This window comes from Oncorhynchus masou, chromosome 28 (genome assembly GCF_036934945.1).
Source record: "Oncorhynchus masou masou isolate Uvic2021 chromosome 28, UVic_Omas_1.1, whole genome shotgun sequence".
Classification (NCBI taxonomy): Eukaryota; Metazoa; Chordata; class Actinopteri; order Salmoniformes; family Salmonidae; genus Oncorhynchus; species Oncorhynchus masou.
Genome location: NC_088239.1, coordinates 40,711,910 through 40,732,497, shown reverse-complemented (window position 1 = coordinate 40,732,497; position 20,588 = coordinate 40,711,910). Strand labels below are relative to the sequence as shown.

The 20,588-nt window shown below is 43.9% G+C and overlaps 1 protein-coding gene across 7 annotated transcripts in view; it reads right to left on the bottom strand.

Moving 5' to 3' along the window:
* Positions 1-20,588, bottom strand: part of LOC135517580 (mitogen-activated protein kinase 10) — a 99,487-nt gene that overhangs the window by 37,793 nt on the left and 41,106 nt on the right. For 6 of the 7 annotated variants that reach the window (XM_064942010.1, XM_064942012.1, XM_064942011.1 and 3 more), the window contains 2 exons: positions 20,235-20,400; positions 18,324-18,395 (listed from right to left, as the gene is read on the bottom strand). In XM_064942010.1, the coding sequence (XP_064798082.1) occupies positions 18,324-18,395; positions 20,235-20,400 (238 nt within the window). The remainder of the gene's footprint in view (positions 1-18,323; positions 18,396-20,234; positions 20,401-20,588) is intronic. The other variant, XM_064942016.1, reaches the window with a different exon arrangement.

Here is a 20,588-nt window from a genome sequence, read left to right as displayed (position 1 = left end):
ATACATATACATATATATATATATACATATATATAAAATGTATATATATATATATATATATATATATATATATATATATATACATTTTAAAATGCAAAAATAAAATATATATATATATATATATATATTTTATTTTTGCATTTTCCAATTAAGAACATTCAAAACAAAAGTGAAAAGGTATTAGACAACAATAGGACAAAGTGACAGTAACAGACGAGTGTAATATATATATATATATATATATTATAGTTATATATGTTACGACAAATGAGTGAGGAGGTGTGGAGGTCAGGCGCAGAGACCAAAAGATGTGGGAAAAAACACGCTTTAATGTCCAGGAAAAATAACATGAACAAAAGTAGGAAAACAAATGATCAGAAATAATAACGGACAGCGCGAAACCCAAAATATAAACAAAATACACTCAACCACAGAACAGACGAACAAGCCCGCACGAAACAGAAGCGGGCTGAACAAACTATATATAACCCCACCCTAACAACCAAACAAGAAACAGGTGATACCAATCAGACAAAACCAAAGGAACACAGAACAACGGATTGGTGATAGCTAGTAGACCGGCGACGACGACCGCCGAGCGCCACCCGAACAAGAAGGGGAGTCACCTTCGGTAATATTCGTGACAATATATACAAACATACAATAAGGAAAAAAATATATAATGAGACATTGGATCACTTGCTGTAGGCTACATATTATACATTACGTGTGAAACATTACGTGAGGATTATATAGAGATTCAATCAATGAGATGTGGGGGGAGATTCTCCATATAGTCAATAAAAGGTTGCCAAATTCTGTAAAATGTCTTTATTAACGTATTCCTCAAGCAGTAAGTGATTTTCTCCAAAGGGATACAACGATTAACTTCCGATAGCCACATTGCAACTGGCAGGGAAGAATCCAATTTCCATTTCAAGGCAATACATTTCTTGGCAATCACTAGCAATATTTCTGTTAGCTTTATAGTATGGCTTTGCCTAAGATTGGTGTTAGTAAAGTTGCCCAGTAGACAGACCTCCAGGTCTAAAGGGAATGCAACCCCATTAATTGAGGATATGGTATCGCATACCCCCTGCCAGAAACCGTGTAGTTTTGAACACTGCCAAGTGGAATCTGAGCCACATCTAAAACATAGGGAGGCGATATCTGGGTTGAACTTGTGCAGTCTAGATGGGGTGATATAGAGCTGATGGAGGAAATTAAACTGGATCAGTCTGTATCTGGAGTTCAATGTGGATGTAACACCATCCCTGCATAGGTCACTCCATAGACCCTCATCAAGATCAATACTCAGATCTTTTCCCCATCTAAGTCGGGGTTTATCTAGCTCAGGCAGTGTTAGTCCTGACATAAGAGCATCATATACACAGGAAATTGTCTTGAACAGTGGTTCGTCTGCGTGGCAGAGTTGTTCAATAGGTGACATCTTAGGTAGGTTCCATTGTCCCTTGAGTGTCACCCTAATAACGTTTTGTAGTTGTAGGTAGCTCAAGAAGTCCCTGTTAGGCAAGTGGTATTTCTGTTGATCAAAAGACATAAGAACTCCCTCCTCGTAACAATTTTCCAGAAGAGTGATCCCCTTATCAGAACATGGTCTAAAGTTACTATTCTGGAAAAACATAGGAATCAATCTATTGTTCCATAAAGGGGTTTTAGGGGAAAGAAATCCCCCTCGTCCGAACAGCTCATGCAGTTTGCACCATGCCAGGACAGAATGTATGATTAAAGGGTTGTCTGTGATGGTTTTTATACAATTTCTGTCCCATTTGTAAAACAATTCTGCCCCGGTGTCATCATTTACCTCAAGCTTTTCAATGTTCAACCATGAGGGAGAGGGACCATTGTCAAACCTCTGAGCCAGAAACCTAGACTGTGCAGCCCAGTAGTACATTCTAAAATTGGGGATGTTTTAAAACCTCTTAAAGCTAGGGGACAGATTTTTCACCTTCGGATATATATGCCCAATTTCAACTTCCTGCTACTCATGCCAAGAATATAAGATATGCATATTATTCATAGATTTGGATAGAAAACACTCTGAAGTTTCTAAAACTGTTTGAATCATGTCTGTGAGTATAACATAACTTATGTAGCAGGCAAAACCCAGAGGGCTAACTGTTCAGAAATATTTTTATTTTTTTCCCATCTCTCTTCCCTAAATTGTCTTTGCCATTGAAAATTTAATAGGAAAATACTTTCAGTTCCTACCGCTTCCACACGATGTCGCCAGTGTTTGGAATATGGCTGAGGTTATTTCTTTGTCTTAACAGGAAGTAGGCCAACTCGGAACAGGGGATACATTTGTGAGTTGCACAAGATGTGGGGAGCAGAGCTTTTTTCTTTTTGTTCATGTATTGAATAAAGATTGCCCCGTCTACAATTTGATCGATTATTAACATTTAAAAATACCTAATGTTGTATTACAAAAGTAGTTTGAAATATTTTGGCAAAGCTTATAGGCAACTTTTGAAATATTTTGTTGTGACGTTGCGTTTTTCTAAGCTGTTTTTTTACGGATCAAACTCTCTTTATAAAATTTACATTTTCGATATATATGGACGGAATTAATCGTACAAAAGGACCAATTGTGATGTTTATGGGACATATTGGAGTGCCAACAAAAGAAGCTTGTCAAAGGTAATGCATATTTTATTTCAGCGTTTTGTGTAGCGTCTGCTACGCTAGCTCCTTTGTTTACTGCTGGTGAGGATGGCTGCAGGCTATCAGATAATAGCTTTAAATGCTTTCGCCGAAAGGCATTTTTAAAATCTGACACGTTGGCTGGATTCACAACGAGTGTAGCTTTAATTGAGTATCTTACATGTGTGATTTAATGAAAGTTTGAATTTTATAGCATTTTCTTTGAATCTGGCGCTCTGCATTTCCCCTGGAAATTGGCCAGTTGAGACGCTAGCGTCTCCCCTGTAACTGTAATCAAGGGTCAGTTTATCCAGGCCAACCCTAGGGGTTTTTCCGTGCCAGATAAACCGTCTGGTCAGCTTGTCGAGAGAGGGAAAAATGCTGCGGAGCAGGGATAGGGAGAGATTGAAACAGATATAGAAATCTGGGCAGGACATTCATTTTAATTACATTGATTCTACACAGTAGATTGAGAGGTAGGTCCATCCATTTACAAAGGTCACCCTCCACTTTTTGCAACAAACTGGCCAGATTGAGTTTATAGAGGTTGTTCAGATTACCATCCACCATTATGCCCAAATATGTGAAGCCCATAGGCGACCATCTAAAAGGAAACTTGTGCTTGATGGTATGATGGTCAAAGACAGACAACGGTAAGATTTCACTTTTATCAAAATTGACCTTATATCCAGAGAAAGAACTATAACACTGCAATAGAATCTGCAAGTGAGAGAGGGAGTGTTCTGGGTTTGTTAGAAATAAGACAAGGTCATCCGCAAAGAGTGATAATTTATAGGTATGGGGGCCCACCTCAAAGCCATGTATGTCAGGGCACGTTCTAATAGCCTCAGCCAACGGTTCGATGGCGAAGGCAAAAAGGTGGGGGCTAATTGGGCAACCTTGTCTGTTCCCCCTATAAAGAGGGAAAGAGGAGGAAGTAATCCCATTGGTAGAAATCCTAGCTTTAGGAGATTTGTAGAGTGATTTTATCAAATTTACAAACACGGTGCCTAAACCAAACTTTTCCAAGACGCAAAAGAGGTATGGCCATTCAACCCTATCAAAGGCCTTTTCAGCGTCGAGGGAGACTGCGACACTAGGTATTTTGTTTTTGTTAGCAAGGTGAATTATATCAAAGAACCTTCTGAGATTATTGGAGGACAATCTATTCATTATGAAGCCAGTCTGATCTGGGTAGACCAACAGGGGAAGACATGACTCCAGTCTCTTAGATAGCATCTGGTGACCAGTTTACAATCTGTGTTAAGGAGAGAGATTGGTCTATAGGAGGCGCACTTTAGCGGGTTTTTCCCTTTCTTGTGGATTACAGTAATCACTGCTTGAGAGAAAGACTCTGGAAAGCAGTTGTCTTCCCTGGCTTTTTAAAGTACCTCTATAAGGTAGGGGACCAACAGCTCCCTAAATTCTTTATAGAACTCTGGAGGGAAGCCATCCTCCCCAGAAGATTTATTAGAAGGTAAGGATTTAATGGCCTCCAACAATTCAGGAACTGTGAAGTGTTCACTCATGCGCTCGATGTCTTCCCCTGACAGGCATGGGAGGTTGAGAGAAAAGAGAAAGGAGTCGATCTCTGATAGATCATCGCTTGATTGGGAAGTGTAGAGATCTTCATAGTATTTCTTAAAAGTATTATTAATTTCAGTAGGGTCAAAATATATCTCATTAGTAAGAGTTTCTATAGCATTAATTGTCCTCTTACTTTCCTCTGCTTTCAGTTGCCATGCCAATACTTTGTGAGCTTTCTCTCCAAGCTCGTAATAACGCTGTTTTGATTTAGTGATGGCCCTCTCAGCTTGATATGTGTTCAGAATATTATATTCCAGTTTTTTATTTACCAAAAGCCTGTATAGATCTTTGGTCAGGCCTCTTTGGTAGGTTCTCTAGCTCGGAGATTTCAGATTCAAGGGCACTCCGTACCGCACCGTGTTTTCTTTTCAGCCCTTTAGTATAGGAAATTATCTGTCCCCTCAGATAGGCCTTCAATGTGTCCCAAAGAATGAAACTGTCAGGAGCGGAGGGTTTGTTAGTCAAAGTAAAAATATTGATCTGCTCTTTGATGAATGCACAAAATTCAGGTTGCTTTAGGAGTGTAGAATTTAGTCTCCATCTACAATGCCTTGCAAAAGTATTCGGCCCCCTTGAACTTTGCGACCTTTTGCCACATTTCAGGCTTCAAACATAAAGATATAAAACTGTATTTTTTTGTGAAGAATCAACAACAAGTGGGACACAATCATGAAGTGGAACGACATTTATTGGATATTTCAAACTTTTTTAACAAATCAAAAACTGAAAAATTGGGCGTGCAAAATTATTCAGCCCCTTAAGTTAATACTTTGTAGCGCCACCTTTTGCTGCGATTACAGCTGTAAGTCGCTTGGGGTATGTCTCTATCAGTGTTGCACATCGAGAGACTGACATTTTTCCCATTCCTCCTTGCAAAACAGCTCGAGCTCAGTGAGGTTGGATGGAGAGCATTTGTGAACAGCAGTTTTCAGTTCTTTCCACAGATTCTCGATTGGATTCAGGTCTGGACTTTGACTTGGCCATTCTAACACCTGGATATGTTTATTTTTGAACCATTCCATTGTAGATTTTGCTTTATGTTTTGGATCATTGTCTTGTTGGAAGACAAATCTCTGTCCCAGTCTCAGGTCTTTTGCAGACTCCATCAGGTTTTCTTCCAGAATGGTCCTGTATTTGGCTACATCCATCTTCCAATCAATTTTAACCATCTTCCCTGTCCCTGCTGAGGAAAAGCAGGCCCAAACCATGATGCTGCCACCACCATGTTTGACAGTGGGTATGGTGTGTTCAGGGTGATGAGCTGTGTTGCTTTTACGCCAAACATAACGTTTTGCATTGTTGCCAAAAAGTTCAATTTTGGTTTCATCTGACCAGAGCACCTTCTTCCACATGTTTGGTGTGTCTCCCAGGTGGCTTGTGGCAAACTTTAAACTACACTTTTTATGGATATCTTTAAGAAATGGCTTTCTTTTTGACACTCTTCCATAAAGGCCAGATTTGTGCAATATACGACTGATTGTTGTCCTATGGACAGAGTCTCCCACCTCAGCTGTAGATCTCTGCAGTTCATCCAGAGTGATCATGGGCCTCTTGGCTGCATCTCTGATCTGTCTTCTCCTTGTATGAGCTGAAAGTTTAGAGGGACGGCCAGGTCTTGGTAGATTTGCAGTGGTCTGATACTCCTTCCATTTCAATATTATCGCTTGCACAGTGCTCCTTGGGATGTTTAAAGCTTGGGAAATCTTTTTGTATCCAAATCCGGCTTTAAACTTCTTCACAACAGTATCTCGGACCTGCCTGGTGTGTTCCTTGTTCTTCATGATGCTCTCTGTGCTTTTAACGGACCTCTGAGACTATCACAATGCAGGTGCATTTATACGGAGACTTGATTACACACAGGTGGATTGTATTTATCATCATTAGTCATTTAGGTCAACATTGGATCATTCAGAGATCCTCACTGAACTTCTGGAGAGAGTTTGCTGCACTGAAAGTAAAGGGGCTGAATAATTTTGCACGCCCAATTTTTCCGTTTTTGATTTGTTAAAAAAGTTTGAAATATCCAATAAATGTCGTTCCACTTCATGATTGTGTCCCACTTATTGTTGATTCTTCACAAAAAAATACAGTTTTATATCTTTATGTTTGAAGCCTGAAATGTGGCAAAAGGTCGCAAAGTTCAAGGGGGCCGAATACTTTCGCAAGGCACTGTATATGCTCCATTTACCTTGGTAGGAATGGAGATTGATAATACCAGAGGAGAATGGTCACTAAGCAATCTGGGGAGATACTCGACATCTCACACTCAAGTCAAATCAAATCAATTTTTATTTGTCACATACACATGGTTAGCAGATGTTAATGCGAGTGTAGCGAAATGCTTGTGCTTCTAGTTCCGACAATGCAGTAACAACCAACAAGTAATCTAACTAACAATTCCTAATCTACTGTCTTATACACAGTGTAAGGGGATAAAGAATATGTACATAAGGATATATGAATGAGTGATGGTACAGAGCAGCATAGGCAAGATACAGTAGATGGTATGAGTACAGTATATACATGTGAGATGAGTATGTAAACAAAGTGGCATAGTTAAAGTGGCTAGTGATACATGTATTACATAAGGATGCAGTCGATGATATAGAGTACAGTATATACGTATGCATATGAGATGAATAATGTAGGGTAAGTAACATTATATAAGGTAGCATTGTTTAAAGTGGCTAGTGATATATTTACATTATTTCCCATCAATTCCCATTATTAAAGTGGCTGGAGTTGAGTCAGTGTCAGTGTGTAGGCAGCAGCCACTCAATGTTAGTGGTGGCTGTTTAACAGTCTGATGACCTTGAGATAGAAGCTGTTTTTCAGTCTCTCGGTCCCAGCTTTGATGCACCTGTACTGACCTCGCCTTCTGGATGATAGCGGGGTGAACAGGCAGTGGCTCGGGTGGTAGATGTCCTTGATGATCTTTATGGCCTTCCTGTAACATCGGGTGGTGTAGGTGTCCTGGAGGGCAGGTAGTTTGCCCCCGATGATGCGTTGTGCAGACCTCACTACCCTCTGGAGAGCCTTACGGTTGAGGGCGGAGCAGTTGCCGTACCAGGCGGTGATACAGCCCGCCAGGATGCTCTCGATTGTGCATCTGTAGAAGTTTGTGAGTGCTTTTGGTGACAAGCCGAATTTCTTCAGCCTCCTGAGGTTGAAGAGGCGCTGCTGCGCCTTCTTCACGATGCTGTCTGTGTGGGTGGACCAATTCAGTTTGTCTGTGATGTGTATGCCGAGGAACTTAAAACTTGCTACTCTTTCCACTACTGTTCCATCGATGTGGATAGGGGGGCGTTCCCTCTGCTGTTTCCTGAAGTCCACAATCATCTCCTTAGTTTTGTTGACGTTGAGTGTGAGGTTATTTTCCTGACACCACACTCCGAGGGCCCTCACCTCCTCCCTGTAGGCCGTCTCGTCGTTGTTGGTAATTAAGCCTACCACTGTTGTGTCGTCCGCAAACTTGATGATTGAGTTGGAGGCGTGCGTGGCCACGCAGTCGTGGGTGAACAGGGAGTACAGGAGAGGGCTCAGAACGCACCCTTGTGGGGCCCCAGTGTTGAGGATCAGCGGGGAGGAGATGTTGTTACCTACCCTCACCACCTGGGGGCGGCCCGTCAGGAAGTCCAGTACCCAGTTGCACAGGGCGGGGTCGAGACCCAGGGTCTCGAGCTTGATGACGTGCTTGGAGGGTACTATGGTGTTGAATGCCGAGCTGTAGTCGATGAACAGCATTCTCACATAGGTATTCCTCTTGTCCAGATGGGTTAGGGCAGTGTGCAGTGTGGTTGAGATTGCATCGTCTGTGGACCTATTTGAGCGGTAAGCAAATTGGAGTGGGTCTAGGGTGTCAGGTAGGGTGGAGGTGATATGGTCCTTGACTAGTCTCTCAAAGCACTTCATGATGACGGAAGTGAGTGCTACGGGGCGGTAGTCGTTTAGCTCAGTTACCTTAGCTTTCTTGGGAACAGGAACGATGGTGGCCCTCTTGAAGCATGTGGGAACAGCAGACTGGTATAGGGATTGATTGAATATGTCCGTAAACACACCAGCCAGCTGGTCTGCGCATGCTCTGAGGGCGCGGCTGGGGATGCCGTCTGGGCCTGCAGCCTTGCGAGGGTTAACACGTTTAAATGTTTTACTCACCTCGGCTGCAGTGAAGGAGAGACCGCATTTTTCCGTTGCAGGCAGTGTCAGTGGCACTGTATTGTCCTCAAAGCGGGCAAAAAAGTTATTTAGTCTGCCTGGGAGCAAGACATCCTGGTCCGTGACTGGGCTGGATTTCTTCCTGTAGTCCGTGATAGACTGTAGACCCTGCCACATGCCTCTTCTGTCTGAGCCGTTGAATTGGGATTCTACTTTGTCTCTGTACTGACGCTTAGCTTGTTTGATAGCCTTACAGAGGGAATAGCTGCATTGTTTGTATTCAGTCATGTTACCAGACACCTTGCCCTGATTGAAAGCAGTGGTTCGCGCTTTCAGTTTCACACGAATGCTGCCATCAATCCAAGGTTTCTGGTTAGGGAATGTTTTAATCGTTGCTATGGGAACGACATCTTCAACGCACGTTCTAATGAACTCGCACACCGAATCAGCGTATTCGTCAATGTTGTTATTTGACGCAATACGAAACATGTCCCAGTCCACGTGATGGAAGCAGTCTTGGAGTGTGGAGTCAGCTTGGTCGGACCAGCGTTGGACAGACCTCAGCGTGGGAGCTTCTTTTTTTAGCTTTTGTCTGTAGGCAGGTATCAGCAAAATGGAGTCGTGGTCAGCTTTTCCGAAAGGGGGGCGGGGCAGGGCCTTATATGCGTCGCGGAAGTTAGAGTAACAGTGATCCAAGGTTTCCCCTGGTTGCGCAATCGATATGCTGATAAAATTTAGGGAGTCTTGTTTTCAGATTAGCCTTGTTAAAATCCCCAACAACGATGAATGCAGCCTCCGGATAAATGGTTTCCAGTTTGCAAAGAGTTTAAATAAAGTTTGTTCAGAGCCATCGATGTGTCTGCTTGGGGGGGGATATATACGGCTGTGATTATAATCGAAGAGAATTCTCTTGGTAGGTAATGCGGTCTACATTTGATTGTGAGGAATTCTAAATCAGGTGAACAGAAGGATTTGAGTTCCTGTATGTTTCTTTCATCGCACCATGCCTCGTTAGCCATAAGGCATACACCCCCACCCCTCTTCTTACCAGAAAGGTGTTTGTTTCTGTCGGCGCGATGCGTGGAGAAACCCGTTGGCTGCACCGCATCGGATAGCGTCTCTCCAGTGAGCCATGTTTCCGTGAAGCACAGAACGTTAAGAACTCTATGAAACAGTTGTGTCGAAAGTAAAAAGTTTTCTATGTGTGTGTGTGTCTTGTGTGGGTGTGAATAAAAAGAGTAGTCCCTATCCCGTGGGTGCAACTGTCTACAGATCTCTAGTAAATTGAGATCTTTCATGAATGACATGGTGAACTTGCCGGCTTTGGTATTAAGTGAGGGTTTATCAGAGGACCTATCAAGAACTGTATCTAAACAAAAATGTAAATCTCCTCCAACCAGTAGCTATCCTGGTGGTGCTTGAGTGACCTGAATGAAGACATTCTGAATAAACATATGGTCATCGAAGTTAGGAGCATAAATATTCAATAGGGTCCAATACTCTGAAAACATATGCCCCTGCACCAAAACAAACCTACCAGAGGGATGTTGATGCAGAAGGGGATGTGTCTACTTATCAAAATTGCAGTTCCTCTTGCTTTGGAGTTAAAATAGGACGCAAAAACTTGTCCTACCCATTCCCTCTTCAATTTCTTGTGTTCACTAGCTGTAAGATTTCTTGTAAAAACACAATGTCAGCCTTTAATTTCTTAAGGTATGTATAAGACTCTTTTCCGTTTAATTGGGCTGTTAAGACCTTTTACATAGAATGTGACATATTTTAGTGGATTAAGCATAAATTGGGTTTCAAATATGTAACTGAATGGAAATCTATCATATGTAGATAATTAGGAAATGTTTCAACTTTGAACACAGAAGTGATCTATGTGTCTCTTTAGGAAGGAAACAATAAACATAGAAAAGGACTGCCCGTGGGGGCTCTTCTGGCCGGGGTTTCGGGCACTGATGTTCTGTGGGCGCGTTAGATTTCCAGCGGCTTGGTGAAGTTGATTATGCCTAGGACCTCCAGGATCCATTGAGTGAAGAAACGGACAGGGTCACGGCCCTCGCTGTCTTCTTTCAATCCCACCACACGGATATTACTACGTCTACTCTGGTTCTCCATCTGATCTACCTAATTTTTGAGGTAGGCATTGTCCTTTTGCAGTTGTATTAAGACTTGGTCATGTCGACCGATGGTGTCTTCAACTGTGCTAATGCGCAACTCTGCCTCAGTCGTTCTCAAAAGGAGATGATTCATGGAGGATTTCAGGTCGTCAATGGAAGAATGAAGTTCAGACGATTTCATATCAATTTTCATAGAAAGACCTTTGTTACCATCCTGAATTTCCCGGAGGAGAGTAGCCAGCATGTTGGCAGGCTCGCAAGAGGCTGCTGGGAGCAACAGTCTGGAACTGTTGTCTGAGTTATGAGGGCTAATGCTAATCTTGCTAGCTGTAGCGTTATCGTTATCTTCGGAATCAACGTCGTTTTGGTTGTCCTTCTTGCCTCTCGGTCGGAGGTTCATGGCTCTTTGGGAAGGTAAGTACTTGACAATTTATCAGCCGATGTTAGAATATTGTTTCAACGTTGTTATTTAGGTAAAAATAAAAGTTATTCTAAGAGCTCGGTTTGTCAACGTTTGCTCAGCTCTGCCGCATCACGTGCTCCCGTGAACACTGTATTTATTCATCATTATTACAAACATAAAACATGCTTCTCACTACTTCCGCACTGCAATGAATGAGTAGCCAAGTGTATCGATAGCCGTGCATTTTTATTATTAGCAGCTTGTCCTGTCTATTTTAATATCGATGAATATTTTACTTTCTCTGGTCATAGGAACAACATGAATTTTTGCATGAGGCAGATGCGGATGCGGTGCAACTAGAGTTTCTCCAGGTCAGTCTCACCAGAGGAAAGGAAGGAGAGAGCAGGGACGTGAGAGCCGGAACCTCTGCTGCTCTCTCTCTCCCTTTGCTGAGACTAATGCCGTGTTCAAAACAACTGGGAACTGGGAAATCTCCGACATCTGCCTTCAGAGCGTTTAAGACAACTGGGAACTGGGAATTATGTTTTTGAAACGATCATCCAACTCGGAATTCAAAGTCCGAAATTCATCTTTCTGAAGCGCAGACTTTCTTGACCTGAAGACCACTGACGTCATGATTTGAGCATTTGTAGCAATTTCTACACCAACTGATCTATTTTGTTATCAAAGCTTTAGTTTTGAAATATATTATTGTCGGGGGAAACAATATTGGCAGTGTCACGCCTTGGTCTTAGCATTTTGTGTTTTCGTTAATTAGTTGGTCAGGCCAGGGTATGACATGGGTTTATGTTGTTGTATTTCGTAGTGAGGTTTTTTAGTTATTGGGATTGCGGCTGAGTAGGGGTGTTGCATAGGTTTGGCTGCCTGAGGCGGTTCTCAATCAGAGTCAGGTGATTCTCGTTGTCTCTGATTGGGAACCGTATTTAGGTAGCCTGGGTTTCACTTTGTATTTCGTGGGTGATTGTTCCTGTCTCTGTGTAGTTTCACCAGATAGGCTGTAATTAGGTTTCACGTTCCGTTTTGTTGTTTTGTATTTTGTAATCGTCATTTTGATTCATTCATTAAAAACATGAGTAACCACCACGCTGCATTTCGGTCCGACTTTCTTGCGACAAACAAAGAACGCCGTTACAGAATCACCCACCACACACGGACCGAGCAGCGTGTTAACAGGCAGGAGCCACAGGAGAGGCAACAGAAGCAGCTTCAGTGGGAGAGGCTACACCACTTGGAGAATTGGACATGGGAGGAAGAACTGGACGGAAAAGGACCCTGGGCTCAGCCTGGTGAATATCGCCGCCCCAAGGAGGAACTAGAGGTGACTAAAGCGGAGAGGCGCTGGTATGAGGAGGCAGCAAGGCAACGTGGATGGAAGCCCGGGAATCAGCCCCAAAAATTTATTGGGGGGGGCTTTCAGGGAGTATGGTTACGCCAGGTAGGAGACCTGCGCAAACTCCCTGTGCTTACCGGGGGGCTAGAGAGACCGGGCAGGCACCGTGTTATGCAGCGGTGCGCACGGTGTCCCCAGTGCGGGTGCATAGCCCGGTGCGGTATATTTCAGCTCCGCGTATCGGCCGGGCTATATTGAGCGTCGAGCCAAATGCCATGAAGCCGGCCCAAGGAGACGCACTGGGGACCAGATGCGTAGAGCCGGCTTCATGGCATTTGGCTCGACGCTCAATGGCACCAGCCTTGCGCTCGGTGTCTCCGGTTCGCCTACATAGCCCAGTGCGGGCTATTCCACCTCGCCGTACTGGCAGGGCGACCGAGAGTATTCAACCGGGTAAGGTTGGGCAGGCTCGGTGCTCAAGAGCTACAGTGCACCTGCACGGTCCGGTTTATCCAGTACCACCTCCACACCCCAGCCCTCCGGTAGCAGCTCCCCGCACCAGGCTTCCTGTGCGTGTCTTCAGCCCAATACCACCAGTGCCAGCACCACGCATCTGGCCTACAGTGCGCCTCGCCTCTCCTGCGCTGTCGGAGCCTTTCTTCTCTCCTGTGCTGTCGGAGTCCCCTGCCTGTTCGGAGCAGCCTGAGCTGCCAGTCTGCATGGAGCAGCCAGAGCTGCCAGTCTGCATGGAACAGCTAGAGCTGCCAGTCTGCATGGAGCAGCTAGAGCTGCCAGTCTGCAGGGAGCTGCCAAAGCTGTTAGTCTGCATGGAACAGTCAGAGCTGTCAGTCTGCAAGAAGCCGCCAGAGCCGTCAATCTGCATGGAGCAGCCAGAGCCGTCAGTCTGCCAGGATCCGCCAGTCAGCCAGACTCTTCCAGATCCGCCAGTCAGCCAGACTCTTCCAGATCCGCCAGTCTGCCAGACTCTTCCAGATCCGCCAGTCTGCCAGACCCTTCTAGATCCGCCAGTCTGCCAGACTCTTCCAGATCCGCCAGTCTGCCAGACTCTTCCAGATCCGCCAGTCTGCCAGACTCTTCCAGATCCGCCAGTCTGCCAGACTCTTCCAGATCTGCCAGACTCTTCCAGATCTGCCAGATCTGCCAGACTCTTCCAGATCTGCCAGTCTGCCAGACTCTTCCAGATCAGCCAGACTATTCCAGATCTACCAGTCAGCCAGACCCTTCCAGATCTGCCAGTCAGCCAGACTCTTCCAGATCTGCCAGTCAACCAGACTCTTCCAGATCTGCTAGTCAACCAGACTCTTCCAGATCCGCTAGTCAACCAGACTCTTCCAGATCCGCTAGTCAACCAGACTCTTCCAGATCCGCCAGTCAGCCAGGATCTGCCGGATTCAACTGCCTGGCTGGGCTTCATCTCAGTACTGGGCTTCATCTCAGTACTGGGCTTCCTCTCAGTCCCGAGCTGCCCCTCAGTCCCGAGCTGCCCCTCAGTCCCGAGCTGCCCCTCAGTCCCGAGCTGCCCCTCAGTCACGAGCTGCCCCTCAGTCACGAGCTGCCCCTCAGTCACGAGCTGCTCCTCAGTTCAGTGGGGTTCTGGGTGAGGACTATTAGGCCATGGTCGGTGGCGAGGGTGGATCATCCCAGGACGCAAAGGGGAGGAACTATGACATTTATGGAGTGGGGTCCACGTCCCGAGCCGGAACCGCCACCATGGACAGACGCCCTCCCGGACCCTCCCTATGGTTTTGAGGTGCGTCCGGGAGTCCGCACCTTAGGGGGGGGGGTTCTGTCACGCCTTGGTCTTAATATTTTGTGTTTTCGTTAATTAGTTGGTCAGGCCAGGGTGTGACATGGGTTTATGTTGTTGTATTTCATAGTGGGGTTTTTTAGTTATTGGGATTGCGGCTGAGTAGGGGTGTTGCATAGGTTTGGCTGCCTGAGGCGGTTCTCAATCAGAGTAAGGTGATTCTCGTTGTCTCTGATTGGGAACCGTATTTAGGTAGCCTGGGTTTCACTTTTGTATTTCGTGGGTGATTGTTCCTGTCTCTGTGTAGTTTCACCAGATAGGCTGTAATTAGGTTTCACGTTCCGTTTTGTTGTTTTGTATTTTGTAATCGTCATTTTGATTCATTCATTAAAAACACGAGTAACCACCACGCTGCATTTCGGTCCGACTTTCTTGCGACAAACAAAGAACGCCGTTACAGGCAGGCCAGTCATATAACCAATATGCTATGATAATATATTCGGCCTATTGCACAAACCTCATTCCTAAAGAGCTGTTTTTATTAGGTTAATGTTAAAAAATGTAATAATGTAAAAAAAAGTCTGAGCAATAGATCTTGCTTTTTGACTGTGAAAGTGATCTTGACTCAGAAGAGGTTGGTGACCACTGATCTAGCAAGAGTATGTGAGTAACGCCACACTGTCCTTGCTGGGCTTTTCTTAAAACACACATCATGCAGAAGAGGACTGTAGGTTCTTGTAACTTCCAGATTTCACTCTGCTGGCGTCTTGATTGGCATTGACTATCATGTTAGGATGATGACATATTGGCCCTTATAGTGCATTCTGGATTTCAGCATGAATACAGGTTTCTGAAGGGGCTCAACTCAATTCACTGTTGGTGAATAAATTAATACTTATGATTGATTATTACTTATGACTGATTGTCTAAGAGCCACCAAATATCCTTGTTTTGTCCTGGCATACACCCTGATAGATGCACGCACGCACGCACATACACACACACACACCCTCAAAGCTAGAATGCTAATTATTGCTAATTATTGGCATGCATGTTGCTCTCCCATTAGCTCCAGGGGGCCATCCCTGCCATGCTGGGATATGTAACCTGGGGGGCATGGTGTACGGTGTCTGACCCCACAACACACTCCAGGCAGACGCACACGGCGCCAGAAATATTCCAATAAATATTCAGAGTGAGGGATGTCTCATTCTGCCAAAGGGGTGCCAAAATAAAATAGGTTAAATACAGGATGGATTCCCATAGAAATATAATTAGTCATTCCATGATGGATCCATGGCTTTGTCATCACATACTTCAAGTAATTCATTTATATAAACAGGATTGGAGAATTTTTTAAATATTTTTTTTAGGGGTTACTGAATTTATGGTGAATTATTAAAATGGTGATATATTATTATTAAATATATTATTTGAGCTATTAGAGGTGTTATGAAGCCAGCCAGTACAGTAGCAAGATTGGTTAGAGACAATAGAGCTACGTGGAAACCATTGTACCTAACAGAGGAGTACAGGCCACGTATTGATTTGATTCACCTTCAGAGAGTCAGAGTCATAGAGCTCTATTTTCGGCTGCCATTATCACACGCTCTTTGGCAATTTTGACTTGTCAAAGCCAGGCGCCAGGGTTGGTAATTTACTTGTCTTATATCAGCTTACTTGTGCTGAGGAGGGAGGGGTGGAAATCATTTAGTTGTGTCCTTAAAAACGTGCACCAATGTGCAAATTTCAAGCAGCGCTACTGGTGACATACCAAAACCTGTTCTTAGCTGTAACTCAATTGGTTATGGCATCGATTTTGCCAGCGGAGTAGCCTGATCAATGATTATATGCTAATGTTTCATTCAAATATCACCAGCAGCAAAACAGTCAACAGACATTACATTTTCTTCTTTACATTGGACATTATATTTGTCCATGCAGCTTCTGTGAAAAGTTTGGACTATTTATGCCCATTGAATGAAAGTTGTCAGTGACTGTAGGGAATCTGTTTCAGCACATTAAGTTATTATCGTTTTTCCTTTGCAATTTATTGTTTAAAAAAAATGTTTTCCCTTCCTTTGTAATTTATTGTTTTTCCTTTGTAATTTTGTTAACAAAAGGATCTTCCACTTTCGTCTGTTGGACATAACTGTCAAATCGCGGGAATAGTGGAGCAGGTTGAGAGTTTCAAGTTCCTTGGTGTCCACATCACCAACAAACTAACATGGTCCAAGCACATCAAGACAGTGGTGAGCATGACAAAACCTATTCAGGAGACTGAAAATATTTAGCATGGGTCCTAAGATCCTAAAAAGGTTCTCCAGCTGCACCATCGAGAGCATCCTGACTGGTTGCATCATTCCGTGGTATGTCAACTGCTCGGCCTCCGACCGCAAGGCACTAAAAGGGTAGTGCGTACGGGCCAGTACATAAATGGGGCCAAGCTTCCTGCCATCCAGGATCTCTATACCAGGCTGTGTCAGAAGAAGGCCCTAAAAATGGTCAGACTCCAAGCCACCCTAGTCATAAGACTGTTATGCGCTAGGATGTACCATTGCATTAGGTTTGTTAAAATAGAGCTCATAATCTAAAGATAAATAGATTTGTCTGTATTTATTTTTCTAAATGTTGTATCAGTAGAAAGAGTGCACAGCATGCATTGAATATGTATTTTTTGTGATACAAATAACTTCCGTAATCTAACTGCTCATACCCTATATATACAAACGTATGTGGACACACCTTCAAATGAGTGGATTTGGCTATTTCAGCCACACCCGTTGCTGACAGGTGTATAAAAATCGAGCACACAGCCATGCAATCTCCATAGACAAACATCGGCAGTAGAATGGCCTTACTGAAGAGCTCAGTGACTTTCAACGTGGCACCGTCATAGGATGCCACCTTTCCAACAAGTGAGTTTGTCCAAAAAGTTCATTTCTGGCCTGATAGAGTTGCCCCGGTCAACTGTAAGTGCTGTTATTGTGAATTGAAAACATCAAGGAGTAACAGCAACTCAGCCGCGAAGTGGTAGGCCACACAAACTCACAGAACGGTACCACCAAGTGCTGAAGCACATAGCACTTAAAAATCTGTCCTCGGTTGCATCACTCACTACCGAGTTCCAAAGCTTGCCGCCATTGAACTACAGAGCAATGGAAACGCGTTCTTTGGAGTGATGAATCACGCTTCATCTGGCAGTCTGACGGACAAATATGATTTTGTCGGATGCCAGGAGAACGCTACCTGCCCCAATGCCTAGTGCCAACTGTGCATTTTGGTGAAGGAGGAATAATGGTCTAGGGCTGTTTTTCATGATTCAGTCTAGGCCCCTTAGTTCCAGTGTTGGGAAATCTTAGCACTACAGCATACAATGACAATCTAGACGATTCTGTGCTTCCAACTTTGTGGCAACAGTTTAGGGAAGGCCCTTTCCTGTTTCAGCATGACAAATCAAATCAAATGTATTTATATAGTCCTTCGTACATCAGCTGCTATCTCAAAGTGCTGTACAGAAACCCAGCCTAAAACCCCAAACGGCAAGCAATGCAGGTGTAGAAGCACGACAATGCCCCTCTGCACAAAGCGAGGTCCATACAGAAGCGGATTGTCGAGATCGGTGTGGAAGAACTTGACTGGCCTGCACAGAGCCCTAACCTCAATCCCATTGAACACCTTTGGGATGAATTGGAACACCGACTGCGAGCCAGGCCTAATCATCCAACATCAGTGCCCGACCTCACGAATGCATTTGTGGCTGAATGGAAGCAAGTCCCTGCAGCAATGTTACAACATTTAGTGGAGCCTTCCCAAAAGAATGGTGGCTTTTATAGCAGCAAAGAGGGGACCAACTCCATATTAATGGAGATGTTCAACGAGCAGGTGTCCACATACTTTTGGACATGCAGTGTAAAATCCAAACATGATTGCAAACACGACATGCACAACTCTTGTTGAAACAAGACGTCATGTTATTGTATATAAACTGTTGTTCGTGGTAACGTGGCAGCGCACTCCGAGAACAACAAAGACACCTTCCCTGTAAGCTAACACAATGTAAATATACGGAACGTGTGAAATTGTAATATGCAGTGCGATTTATGTAACTTTTTTTGAACAATTTCTGTGAGGTCGTACTTTATCGCAGCTCCCGTTTATTAAAAATGATACGGAGTGTTCACAGCGGTCTCTGCGAGGGGGAAAATGGCCCCCTTATTCTTTGAACTAGCTCAACGGCCATTATTTACATTATCTGAATAAGGATACAGTCACGGCCAGGGAACAGGATTTTGTGACGCACCATTTCTCCCATAATGCACCCCACCGACCATATATCCACTGCAGGTACAAAGAGAGAGTGAGAGATAAGTCAGAGGTTAGCATTAGAAAAGAAAACGTAGGCTCTTTCTCAGTTCATTTATCCTCTATCCCTTGCATCCTTTCCCTTTTCTTTCTCAAAACGAATTAGAGGTGAAGATTCAAGGTCCCTGTTAGGAATATTATGAATAAATGACTAAACAATATTCTTATTTTAAATAGAACTGCAACTAAGTAAACTTACACTCTGTTTTATTATATCTGTTTAACAATATGAGTTCATAATAAGGGATTATGTGACACGGACAAGGAGTAATTAAAGTTATTGAACACCATTTCAACTAGGCAGGGGAGGAATGGGTTGTGGATAAAGTAAGCAGATAGGGTCGTTAACCTATGGTTGAACCGACAAAACTTAGCTCTGGGGTGTTTTAGATAAGGCAGTGAGTGCATTCCTAGGTTTTCTGTTAATTAGAGCTGTCAGCTAAGTGGTGATCGATAATGGTGAGGGTTCAAGAGTTAATTCAGTTATGTTGTGTGACCTGTGAAAGTGTTAGTGAGTTGGAATGAACTTTTAAACTCACTTAATTCTAGGTCGGGAGGAGGGGATTCATTCTAGAAGCAATGAAATGATGTCATGTTATTGTATATAAACTCTTGCTCGTGGTAACGTGGCAGCGCGCTCCGAGAATAAATTATGTTATCTATTATTGATAAGACTGGTCTCCGTCTATTTTATGCAAACAAGAATCTTACAAATTCTCATAAAATAGATTAAGGGAATTAAATTAATGAAAACATATTGGAATAATTAAATTACAGTAACAGTCCCTCCCCTTGGACCTTCAAGTTCTCCTCCGATGCGTTTTGAGAATGAGGTGAGGATATGATAGAGGGTGCAAGGAATCGAGGAATGAGGATTTAAGAAAGAACCCTTGTCGGTAGAGAGCTATCGGAAACAAAGTAATTTGAAAGTGGCGGTTGATTATTCAGACTGAGAAATAATTAGTGTGAGAGAAGAGAGGTAGCATGCAGACAAATGACTATTCCACTAATAAAGAGAAGCAGTTAGTCTCCTGGGGCTTTGCTGGTGGCAGGAAATCCATGGTTTGCTCTCTCTGCCTACGTCTAGTCTAGTTTTATATTTACCCAGGTAAGTTGACTGAGAACATATTCTCATTTACAGCAGCGACCTGGGAAATAGCTACAGGGGAGAGGATGAATAAGCCAATTGGAAGCTGGGGATGATTAGGTGGCCATGATGGTCAGATTGGGAATTTGGGCAGGACACCAGGGTTAACACCAGTCATGACTCTCGTTTAACATCCCATCCAAAAGACAGCACCCTACACAGGGCAATGTCCCCAATCACTGCAGCATTTTTTTTTAAACAGAGGAAAGAGTTCCTTCTACTGGCCCTCCAACACCCCTTCCAGCAGAATCTAATCTCCCATCCAGGGATCGACCAGTACCAACCCTGTTTAGCTTCAGAGGCAAGCCAGCAATGGGATGCAGGGTGGTATGCTGTGAACCATACAGCTATTCAGTAATCACCAATGTCACCAGTTAAATACAGAGCTATAAAGGTTTATTTACACATTCATTTACTCAATCCATTCAATGGAGGCTAGAGTTAGCTACCGGAAGTGAATTTATCTCATTTCCAAAAGGGTACTTGGAATCGAAACACAGTGCATAAAATTAGGTGTTCAAGGCACACACTTGACCCCAATCCTGGCTGTTAGTGCAAGTGCATGTTACAATGCGCCCAGCAGAGGTGTGTTACAGTATTAGAACACACTCAACCAGTAGCATGTTACAGTGTTAGAACACCAGAACACATTTTCAAACCTGTCTTACCGTTCTCTTTGTACCCCATGCCCAGGATGACCTCTGGAGCTCTGTAGTACCGTGTCACCACGTACGGAGTCATCATGAAGCTGGTGCCTGCAGTCCTTGCCAGGCCAAAGTCCAGGATCTTCAGCGTACAATCAGACTTCACCACTATATTGCTTGGTTTCAGGTCCTTCAGATGGAAAGCAACATCAAAAAGATGAGGATTATTGAGGTAAAAGTTTAACGGGTGATGCTAGCTACTACAGTATTTTTATTTTAAATGTCGACAGATGGCGTTTCACACCAGACAAAACCGGTTGCAATGACGTAACTTCCACCAGCGCTGCCCACTGGGTTATGAGCAGTGCAAGGTTGAGC